The 10,644-nt window shown below is 63.1% G+C and overlaps 1 protein-coding gene across 2 annotated transcripts; it reads right to left on the bottom strand.

Annotated features, from left to right (window-relative positions):
- Positions 1 to 15: 15 nt before the first annotated feature.
- Positions 16 to 10,576, bottom strand: FLII (FLII actin remodeling protein). 2 transcript variants are annotated; one of them, XM_074885550.1, is made up of 30 exons: positions 10,428 to 10,576; positions 9,487 to 9,597; positions 8,270 to 8,341; positions 8,032 to 8,112; positions 7,695 to 7,780; positions 7,376 to 7,537; positions 7,166 to 7,269; positions 6,901 to 7,076; positions 6,658 to 6,815; positions 6,469 to 6,553; positions 5,509 to 5,656; positions 5,239 to 5,372; positions 4,911 to 5,123; positions 4,651 to 4,830; positions 4,495 to 4,577; positions 4,313 to 4,387; positions 3,969 to 4,052; positions 3,716 to 3,887; positions 3,528 to 3,632; positions 3,133 to 3,324; positions 2,822 to 3,010; positions 2,580 to 2,719; positions 2,236 to 2,464; positions 1,898 to 2,052; positions 1,710 to 1,770; positions 1,487 to 1,615; positions 1,274 to 1,380; positions 901 to 1,006; positions 721 to 786; positions 16 to 556 (listed from the first exon to the last, which is right to left on the bottom strand). In XM_074885550.1, exons 1-30 carry the CDS (start codon positions 10,488 to 10,490, stop codon positions 422 to 424), a joined length of 3,801 nt encoding a protein of 1,266 aa, XP_074741651.1. In that variant the 5' UTR covers positions 10,491 to 10,576; the 3' UTR covers positions 16 to 421. The 2 variants fall into 2 exon arrangements, with proteins under 2 accessions (XP_074741651.1, XP_074741652.1); XM_074885551.1 differs by lacking the exons at positions 8,032 to 8,112; positions 8,270 to 8,341.
- Between the last annotated feature and the right edge of the window lie 68 nt (positions 10,577 to 10,644).

Below are 10,644 nucleotides of genomic sequence, written 5' to 3'. Positions count from 1 at the left end.
GAGCCTGGCACGGCCTTGGGTTGAGAAGTGCAGATTTTATTGATATGATACTGATGGGCTGGCCCCCACCCAGGGGTCTGTCCCCCCCAGGACAGTGGGGCTGGCTGTAAGGCCCAGGACTGAGACCCCCTCGCTCCCCTCCAAGTTCTCTTTAGCAAAGTATCCTCCCACCCAAACTGGGAAACACTCCTGTCCCCCAGTTGCAGGGGGATCTCGGCAGTGGTTTGGGGCAGCAGGGTGTAACAGGGGTCCCTTCCCCAGGAAGGGAAGGGGCTGAGCTGGACCCCGTGCTGGGAGAAGTGGGGACAGAGGGTCAGCCCCGGTGCTCCCAGTTCAGGGAGAAGCGTCTCCAAGTCAAGCTTGGCTGGGAGCAAGGTGTGTGTGGCAGCACAGGGGGCTGGGGGCGGGGGGGAGGTGTAGCTTAGGCGGGGGGCTTGCGGAAGACGCTCCAGGCGTGGAAGCAGCGGGTGAAGGGCCAGGGCTCGTTGCCTTTCCGCACCAGCCGGAGCTTGCGGGGCCGCGTGGGGTCCTTGGAGCGCATGTGCTGGATGTAGACCTGGGGCAGAGCACAGCTGTGGGGGTCTCCCCAGCGCTCACCCACCTCTGGGGCTGCTGTGAGCTCTGCCCCGCCATACCCAGGGCAGGATCAGGTCCCTCAAGCGGAGATGAAGCCCAAATCCTTCCCCCCCAGGCAGCAGGAAGCAGGAGGGGAGGCCCTACCTGGCAGGCTTTGAGGCTCAGCTTGATCTCCACCTGGCTGGTCTGGGTGCCCACCCACATGTAGACCTGTAGGGAGGACGCAAAGCCGGGCTCAGGCAAGGGAGCCGTGGGTAGATCCAGCCCCTGTCGCACTGCCCCCCGACACAGGACAGTCTTACACCCCCCCCCGCCCCGGCTCACCTCCCGCCCATTGTCCAGCAGCATGATGTCATCATCAGCCAGGTCATCCTGGCAGAAATCAGAGCACTTCTCCGACACGGAGAAATAGCCCTTCTCATTGGAGCACCTGCGGGGAGAGTCGGAAGGAGACTGCGTCAGAGACATGAGTTTGTTAGGACTCAGCTCCTGCAGAAGGCAGGGACGTGATGGTGCAGCCGTTTCATGCCCAGAGGGATGGACACAGTTGTGAGAGGGACTTTGCCTGCTGTGGGGAACTGTGCCCTGACTAGTTTGGGAGGACTGAGCCCCCAGTGAAGGCCAGCACGGCCCCAGGTGCTGGGGGAGGAAGGGGACCAGCACAGACTGGAGCAACCCCTCCATGACCAGGACCCACCTGAAGAGCCGGGAGTGCTTCATATAGTCGGCGTCTTCATCGTAGGGTTTCTGGCTTCCGATGCCCACCCAGAAGAAGTTTTCGGGCTCTTCGCCCTCGTTGATCACCTGCAAGGGCAGGGCCAGGGCTGAGCGGGGCCGTTCTCCTGCCCTGGTGGTCGCTGCCACCCAGGTAAGCCGGGGCTGAGCCCCACTGTGCCCCCACCCTGCTCACCTGCTTGCTGTAGGAGTCATCAAACATGTGGTTCATGATGTCCTCGGCCAACTTGGCCTCGTCGGGGTCTGCTGCCCGGCCCACCCAGGTGTAGACGATGCCCTGGTTGTCTGTGCTCTCAAAAGGCACCTGGGGGGGGGCAGAGCAGAGAGTCAGGGCTACCCAAGCGGGGTGGAGGGCAAGTGGCCAAGCAGCCCTGAGGATGCTCAGCCAGGAGCGGTACCTTGAGGATGAAGCAAAACTCGGAGTTGAGCAAGCCAGCATCTGTGTTGATCTGGATGCACCTAGAAAAGAAGCCCAGGAAGCACCGTCAGGAAGAGATCAGGCCCTTGGGCCACGGGCACATACCCCACCAGGAGCCTAGCCCCCATGGGTGCTGCCTGGCCCAGAGCAGCCCCCAGGAGCGCTGACCTGGTGCAGAGGGCCCCGCCGTTGGTGCGGATGTGGTAGAGGCTGGGCTGGGGTGGGCTGGCCCTGTCCTTCCGCTTGCCCCGGTGGATGACAAACCTCCTCTTGAAGTGCGAGAGGAACTTGGGGTTCTCCTGCTGCTGGGTCATGCGCACGACCTGGCCAGGGGTGGGTGTCAGCAGGGAGCCCCCAAACACAACTCCAAGCCCCAGCTGCACCCCCCCTTCACCTCTGCTGCTCCCCCCTGCCCTTAGCCTGGGGGTTAGAGAGGGGATGGGGGAAAAGGGAGGCAAAGTTGGGGGACCCCTGTGTCACCCCCCAGCAGCACACAGTGGGGTCACCTCCAGTTTTCCAGGGAAGAGACTTTCGAACTTCTTCTGGAGGCTGAAGGTGAAGGTGAGCCAGCCCATGTTGGAGGCCTCCCGGCCCTGCCAGAAGTAAACGATGCACTGGAAGTCTTCCTCAGGCTGCTTCTCCTCCTCCTCTTCCTCACCCTCCTCCTCCCCTTTGCCTTCGCCCTTCTTCTTCTTCTCCTCCTCCTCCTCCTCATACTCCACCGGCACCCAGTACCTGAGGGTAGGAAGAGGGGGTGATGTGAGGGATGGGGCAGGTTGGGGGTCTGGGCAGAGAGATGGGGGGACGAGGTGGTCCAGCAGCCCCAGAGAGGGGATGAGCCGGGTGTCACCTGCAGAGGAAGACGTAGCAGTCGTGGGTGTGGAAGTGACCGAACTCCTCCTCGGGCAGGCGAGCGAATTTCTTGCCCTCCAACACAAAGCCCTCCATGCCGTCCAGGTCTTCGTTCCACTCCTCCATCAGCTGCTCCGCCTGTGGCCCCACATGCTCTGTTAGCCCACGGCCACCGAGCCCCTCCATCAGCAGCTGGCCCAAGGCCACGGGGGGGCCACACGGGACAGTCCCCAGCCCTACCTCGCTCAGGGGCATGGGGGGCTGGCGGGGCAGGAAGAGCGCCGTGAGGTCAGCCTTCATCTGGTCCTTCTTCTCAGCGTCCTTGCGGACCTTGCCGGCGAGGCCGCCCTCCTGCAGCACTGTCTCGGCGTTGCGGGTATAATCCACACGCAGAACGTCATCCCAATTCTTGAATTTGGACTTGAACACCTAAAATTGGTGAGCAGGTAATGCACTACAGCACCCTCCGTGGCACCCAGCACCCCATCCGAGGGGGTCTGTGCTCCCATCTCCCTCCCCGTGCCCGTTGGCAGGCGTGGGGGCTGCCTTACCTGGCACTCGGTGCCCTCCAGGTTCCTGGTGACCATGGCGTGCTTGGGCCGGTGCAGCATGCCGCACAGCTCCTGGCTCAGCTTCAGCGCCGCCGCCCGCACCAGCCGCGGCGACTTCCTCCCGATCCAGATGAAGACGTCGGACCAGCAGTCGAGGATGTACACGCTCTTGGTGTCCAGCAGGCTCTGCAGCTGAGGGAAAAGAGGGTCAGGCACCCGCGGGTTTCTCCAGGTTGGAAAACGCCCTGCCTGCTCCCCGAGAACCAGCGGGGAAGAGCAGAGCATCCCCCATCCCGCTGGCCAAACCTGCCTCTCCCAGGGCACAGCTGGAGGCAGAGGGGGCACAAAACCAGTCTCACTGGTCAGACTGGGAAAACCTCCCCGCCCCATCCTACCAGGCGCATCTCTGGCATCAGATCAGCCTTCAGCCTCTTCTTGTGCTCCACCGAGAGTTTGTAGTTGATCTGGGGCAGCTCCAGGTAGCCCAGGCCCAAGCCGACCTGCGGAGGGGACAGGGACACGGGTGAGGGGGGGCTGCAGAGCCCCAGCAACACCGGCGGCCCCGTGGCCAGCAGCTCCCCACCTTGTACAGCTTGGGCTTGTGGGGCTGGAAGTCGTCAGGGACGCACGGCCGGATCTCCTCGGGCTGCCCCCCCAGTGCCTCCCAGAAGTTGGGGGTCTCCTGGCCCTGGGTGAACAGCGTGATCTCTGCTTTGCCCTTCCGCTCGTTCTTGTTGATCTTCTCGGCGAAGAGCCTGGCGGAGGAGGGGGGGGGAGTGGATGAGATGGCAGGTGGGCTCCCTGCAGCTCCCTAGCCCCCCCAAAACCAGCCCCACCTGGCCTTGGTGGTGCTGCTCAACGTGGCCTGGCTCCCGCGCCACACAAAGAGGTCAAGGCCGTGGTCGAGGAGGAAGACAAACCTGGTGGATCCAGAGATGAGAGGACAGTCAGGAGAGAGCAGGGTGCGCCGAGCATCCTCCCCACCCCAGGGGTCCCTGCAGACCTGGGGACCACAGGGGTCAGGGCTGCCAAGTGGGGCTTGGACCCCCATCCTTATAGAAAGGTGCCAGCACAGCCAACTTTCGCCCCAGAGCTGCAGCTACACTCTCTTGGGTGGACTCTGCCAGCATCCTGTCCCTCCACAGGGACCCTGCATCCCCTGGCCACTCCCCCTGCTCACCGGGGGTCCAGCGATGTCCCTTTCAGTGCCACCGACTCCAGCTTGACGTTCTTCTTCCCATAGACACGGTACAGCCTGGGGGACAGGGAGCCAGGGTGGGACGTGGGGGACAGACAGACATGGTGGGACGTGGGGGACCACCTGCCCCACGCATCCCCCCCAGCCCCTGGCCCCAGCGGTACCTGGTGACATATTGTGTGTCCTCGACGGTGAAGAAGCCGCTGGCTGTGCCACCCTCGATGTAGGAGATGTCATTGTCAAAGACCTAGGGGCAGGGAGGGGGTGAGGGTGGGAGAAGCACGGCTAGGGGCTGTGGGGTGGCCGGGGCTTGGCCTCACCTGGAGGAACTCGTCACTCTCGTCCCCCATCTCCTCCCGGATGCTGCGACACTCAGCCCCCAGGTAGTTGCGGAGGTTGACAGCGTGGATGGCAGAACAGGCCTTCTTGTCCAGCGTGGCCTCCTGCCCGATCCAGTAGTAGATCTCCCAGTTGAGGGAGCCGTTCTCGTCCAGGAAGGTCTGGAGAAGGATGTGGTGTGAGATGGGACGGTTGCAGCCCCAAGCTGGGGACGTGGGGGACCTCAGTCCTCCCCAGGTACCTTGAGCACGATGTAGCAGTCGGCCTCGTAGAACTTGCCGTGGAAAGCCTCGTCCACCAGCGTGGGCACAAAGTTCTCGATCTGCCAGACGCAGAGGCCGGGCAGCTGCCCCACGTCCTCGCTGAAGAACTCCGAGTAGTCCAGCTGAGGCTTCTCCAGGCCCTGGTCCCAGCGACGTGTCTTCAGGTCCGGCGCCTTCGCCTCCCCACTCTCCTGCGGGGACAGGGACAGGTCACTAAGCTGGGGATGACTGGATCCCTGCCAGCACCCGGTGTGGCCCAGGGGCACGTGGTGCCTCTCAGGGCCCCTCTCCCACCCCAGATCCTACCTCTATCTTCTTGTTCTTCTCCTGGGCCACGTCTGACATCCCCTTCAGCACCTGCTTGGCCTGGTCGTCCTGGGCAGAGTCCTTGCGCCGCCGGAGCCGCATCTTGCGGGCCAGCGGGTCCTTGGTGCCGCTCCCTGGGGACATGGGGACAGGGTGGGAGGCAGCCAGGACACCCCATGCCTCGCAGGGGGCAAAGCTCGCTTCCCAGCCTCCTCCCAGGGTGCTGCCCGAGGCTGGGGCTGTCCCCCACATCCCTCCCTGCGTACGTACCTGCGGCGGCGGCCGCGACAGTGGCCGGGGAGGCTCCGGCCAGGCGGAGCTGGTTCTGCAGGGAGAAGTCGATGTTGTACCACTCCGATGTCCGATCCACCGGCTTCGGGGGCATCACCAGGTTGGGGTTCTCACGCACATCCAGGATCTGCCGAGGAGGAGATGGAAGATTTCACTGCTCTGAAGCACGGGCTCGCGGGGACACTGAGGATGTGGGGTGGGACGGGAGACCTCCGGAGCACCCTGAGCTGAGGTGAAGCGGAGGGAGCCCCGAATCCACCACCTGCCAGGGCTGAGCCGCGTGCCAGACTGCAGGTACCAGCCCCAAAAGTCTCTGTCCTCACCTCACCCCATCCCACCCTACGGCCCTGGGATCACACCTCGATGACTGGGTTCAGTTTTGGGCCCCTCACTACAAAAAGGCCATTGAATGACTCGAGCGTGGCCAGAGAAGGGCAACGGAGCTGGTGCAGGGTCTGGAGCACAGGTCTGATGGGGAGCGGCTGAGGGAACTGGGGGGGTTTAGTCTGGAGAAGAGGAGGCTGAGGGGAGACCTCATGGCCCTCTACAACTCCCTGAAAGGAGGGTGCAGAGAGGGGGGATGAGTCTCTTGAATCAAGGAACCAGCGATAGGGCAAGAGGGAATGGCCTCAAGCTGCGCCAGGGCAGGGTCAGACTGGCTCTTAGGAAGTATTTCTTTGCAGAAGGGGTTGTTGGGCGTTGGAATGGGCTGCCCAGGGCAGGGGGGGAGTCCCCATCCCTGGAGGGGTTGAAGAGTCGGGTTGACCCAGCGCTGAGGGATCTGGTGGAGTTGGGAACTGTTAGTGTTGGGTTGATGGTTGGACTGGAGGAGCTTCAAGGTCTTTTCCAACCAAGATGATTCTGTGACTCTGTGATCCCAGGGACACGCTGGGGCTGTGGTACACCCAGTCTGAGATGGAGGGGGTGCTGGGCTCTCACCTCCACGTCCGTCAGGAAGTGGATGGCCTCTGGCAGCGTCACCAGGCGGTTCTTGTTCAGCACCAGCTTCCTCAGCTTGGAGCACCTGTGGGACACAGAGATGCCAGGTCAGGGTGACACCCTGTCACCACACAGCCTCCGTGTCCCCCCCTGGGGACAGAGCAGATCCAGCTGGGGGCTCTTCCCTACCTGCACAGGCTCTCAGGGATGAGCTCCAGGTTGTTATTGGCCGCCATGAACTCCTCGAGGTTGGCGAGCTTGCCAATGCCTGAGGGGATCCCATCAAAGTCGAGCTTGTTGGAGTTCAGGTACATCTTCTTCAGCTTGGTCAGCTTGCAGATGGCTGACTGGGGAAGGAGGAGATGGCGGGGTGAGGGAGAACCCAGTGGCACGGAGGCATGGGCAGGGACGCCACGTACAGCAGGGACATACGGGCAAGGAGGTGAGCTGGTTGCGGGACAGGTTGAGGGTCTCCAGCTGTGTCCACTGGTCGATGCAGAGGGACAGCTCTGTGATCTGGTTGCTGCTGAGGTTGAGGCGCCGCAGGCTGCTCAGAGTGTAGAGGCACTCAGGGACACGAGTGAGGTCGTTGCAGGACAGGTCGACGTCTGGGGGAAGACAACGGGGTGACGCCGCCAGCCCCGGCCCCACGCCAGGGCAGAGAGAGCCCTGTGAGGGTGGGTGCCCAGGTCCTTACCTGCCAGGTTCACCAGGGCCTCGAGGCTGGTGGGGAGATTGCTCTGTGTGCGCTGGGTGTTCCTGAGGTGGAGGGTCTGCAGGGCCATCATCGCCGGGAGCTGCCTGCGCATCACGGAGAACCCCGGGGCAGAGACAGCGTCAGGGCTGGAGCAGGCACCTGGCCCAGCCCCGGTATTGTGGGATCCAGCCTGGATAAACAGGGCCTTACCGGAGCTGCGCGTGCAGGAGGGGGTTGTTGTTGAGGATGAGAGTCTGGAGGTGAACCAGGCGCCTCATCTGCGGCGGGAGGCTCTCCAGCCTGTTGTCGCTCAGGTCGAGGTAGAGTAGGTCCGTCAGGTTGATGAAGAGCTGGTTGGGGATGGCCTCGATGCTGTGGGGATAGGGGGGTCTTCAGGGCTGCCTGGGACCTGCAGCAGCCCCGGGTCTCCCCCTCAAAGAGGGGCAGAGAGCAGGACCCAGAGTGAAGGGGGGTAATGGAAGGAGGTGGCCGTAGCCAGGAGGAGATGGCTGCCCTGGCCTGGCCCTACCTGTTGTGGCCAAGGTTGAGGACCAGCATGTTCTTGGCATTCTCCAGTTCCCGGGGACACTCTGTGAGCAGGTTGTAGCTCAGGTCCTGGGGCAAACGGTAGAGCAAAGCAGGCATCACCCTCTGCCCTGCATCCAGCAACCACCACCCAGACCTGAGAACTGGCTCCTAAGGGAACCAAGCAGCGCTGAGCCCTGATTTACTCCCTGCACCTTTCCTCTGGATGCTCCTTAGCCCCACTGTGCTCCCCAAGGGGCACGAGGGGCCACTGAGGAGCAGGACCGGGACCCGGGAGTCTGTGCTGGCTCTCACATTACCCAAGGAGACTCTGCACCTACCAGCACCGAGAGGTCATCCAGCTGGAAGATATCATCAGGGACTCCCGAGTTCTTCAGGCTGTTTGCACGAGCCACGATCGCCTTGAAAAGGGAGAAAGAGGCACGACTGCAGCCGACTCTACATCTGCTGAGCCCCCCAGGGTGGCCAAGGATGACCCTCGTGTGCCCCCAGAGCCTGAGGCTGGCTGAGAGGTGCCTGGGGACACCAGCCCTGAGGACGCATGAGGGGGACACTTACCCGGAGGCAGGGCAGGCCGGAGAGCTCGCCGTGGAGCGTGGTGAGGCTGTTGTGACTCACGGAGAGGTGCTCCTGCAGGGAAGCCCCAGGGAAGCCCCAGTGAGCAGAGAGAGGAGCCGGGGCTGCGTGGGGCAGCAGTCAGGCCCCTGCACCAACGTGGGGGCTCCTCGATCCCAGGAGAGTTGGGGCCTTGCGGAGGTGAGCTCAGCCCTGACCCACATGAGGCTGCTGGTACGGTCCCAGTCTCAAACTGGTTGGTTGGCCCCAGCGTGCCCATGCTGCCTCCGAATCCCTTGTTCCTTGGGGCAGACCTGACTGAGACACCCCAGCCCTGCTGCAGGGTTTGGGGTGCTCTGGGCTGCTACTGAGCTGGCTTGTGGCAGCCCCATACAGCCCCCGAGCAAACAGACCCCAGCTCTTGGAAACGCTTCTCACTGGGTGAGCTGGAAATGGGCAGACCTGTGGGGACTGGCAGGGTAGGAGGAGGGCCTGGGGGAAATTTATGTTTTCTTCTGGGCTGTTAACCTGCTCAAGAAAATGAGGAATTGGCAGGCTGTGGGTGAGACGACAGGTTTTAAGTCTAATCATGGCCCCTGAGCATCTGGCAGGACTGGTGGGAGTGTGGCTCTGAGCAGCACGCAGGGCTTCCCCGCTCGCTGCCGCCGAGCAGGGAGCACCTGGCACAGGGACGAGGACTTTTAAAGTGTTGTGTTTGTCTGACAGCGATTTAACAATCTCCATAACGTGTCGCAGGACACCACCAAAGCAAAGCTTAGCCACCAACTCCACCAAGGGCCTGGTTGTGCACAGAACTTGAGCTGCCCAAAAAATAAAGCCAGGCAGCTGCCAGCTCCTGCTCTTTTAGCAAAGGAGGAGGAAAAAAAGCCCCAAAACTTTAATTCTCCCCATATTAAACCTTCATCCTTCCCTTCTATTAAAGGGCAGAGGATCTAAGCATGGGTTTTAGTATGGTTTTCTAGGAAAACAAGGTGAAACCAAGTACAAGTCTGTCTCAACCCCACTCCTAACAGCTCCTGCATCCAGTTTCAACCACACATCCTAGCTCAGCCCTATTATTAGACACCAGAGCATCCGCCGATGAGCCACGACGCTGGCAGGCACCAGGCTCCCGGCACCGCTACGCAGGGCCCTGTTTGACCCCACAGTCCCAGCGGGAGCTGTCGAGCCCCATCCCCTGCCCGAAACGTGCCGCTCACCAGCTTCTGGAGGGCAGCGAGCTCCTCGGGCAGGTAGCAGAGCCCCGTGCGGTTCAGCTTCAGCCAGCGCAGGCTGGTCATCGCCTTCACGTGCTCTGGGAAGTAGCCACCCTGCGAGGAGGAGGAGGAGGAGGAGGAGGGTGAGAAAAGTACCTGCCCGATGGGGTGAGGATCTGGGGACCTCAGTCTGACCGGCCCTAGGAGGTCGGGGGGAGACCTGGGATAGCCCAATCCTATGGGATGGGGAGCTGGGGGAGGCTGGGGTGACCCAGTCCTATGGAACTGGGAGCTGGGTGGGCTAAAATCACTCAATCCTATGGAATTGGGATTTGGGGGGGGACTGGGATCATCCAGTCCCATGGGATTGGGATCTGGGGAAGACTGGGATTGCCCAGTTCCATGGGATTGGGAACTAGGGAAGACTGGGATGACTGGGAGCTGAGGGGGGGCTGGGATGACCCAGTCCTATGGGATTGGGAGCTGGGGGCCAGAATCGCCCTGTCCTTTGGGACTGGGGGGGGAGGTCAGGATCGCCCAGTTTTATGGGATTGGGATGTGGCAGGCAGGGGCTGGGATTGCCCACTCCCACGGGATTGGGGGCTGGTATCGCCCAGTTTTATGGGATTAGGCCCTGGAGGGCCAACACCGCCTGGCTCTCTGGAGCCCCATGGTGGGGGGGGGCGGGGGGCGGGTATGGCCCAGCTGTAGAGTCTGGCAGTCAGGGATCGCCAGGCCCTATCGTGCCTACGAGCCCAGGGCTGATCATCCCCGCTCTGGGGCCAGGAACGGGACCGGGGGGGCGACACCCGCCCAGCGCCGGGGTGGGGGGAAGTGGGGTGGGGCAGGGGCCAGGCAGGGCCCGGTCTCGCCCGGGGCGTGGGACCGGGCTGTGTCGTGTTCCCCGCCCCGCTCCCGGTGCCCCCCATTCCCCCTCGCCGCACCTTAAAGTCGTTGCCGCTGAGATCGACGCCGCGGACGAAGGGCAGGACCCCGGTGGCCGCCATGGCGGCGCGGGCAGAGGGAGGACGGGCGGGCGGGGGGACCCGGCAGCCGCACGCCTGACCACGCCCCTCCCCGCCCGGCCACGCCCCCTTCTCCGATGCCCGGCCACGCCCCGGCGGTGACGTCACGCGGAGCGGGGCAAGGGTGGGGCCGCGT

Source organism: Strix uralensis, chromosome 16 (assembly GCF_047716275.1).
Source record: "Strix uralensis isolate ZFMK-TIS-50842 chromosome 16, bStrUra1, whole genome shotgun sequence".
In the NCBI taxonomy this organism is placed as follows: domain Eukaryota; kingdom Metazoa; phylum Chordata; class Aves; order Strigiformes; family Strigidae; genus Strix; species Strix uralensis.
Note: the sequence above shows the minus strand (reverse complement) of the source record. Positions and strands in the feature narration are given on the sequence as shown.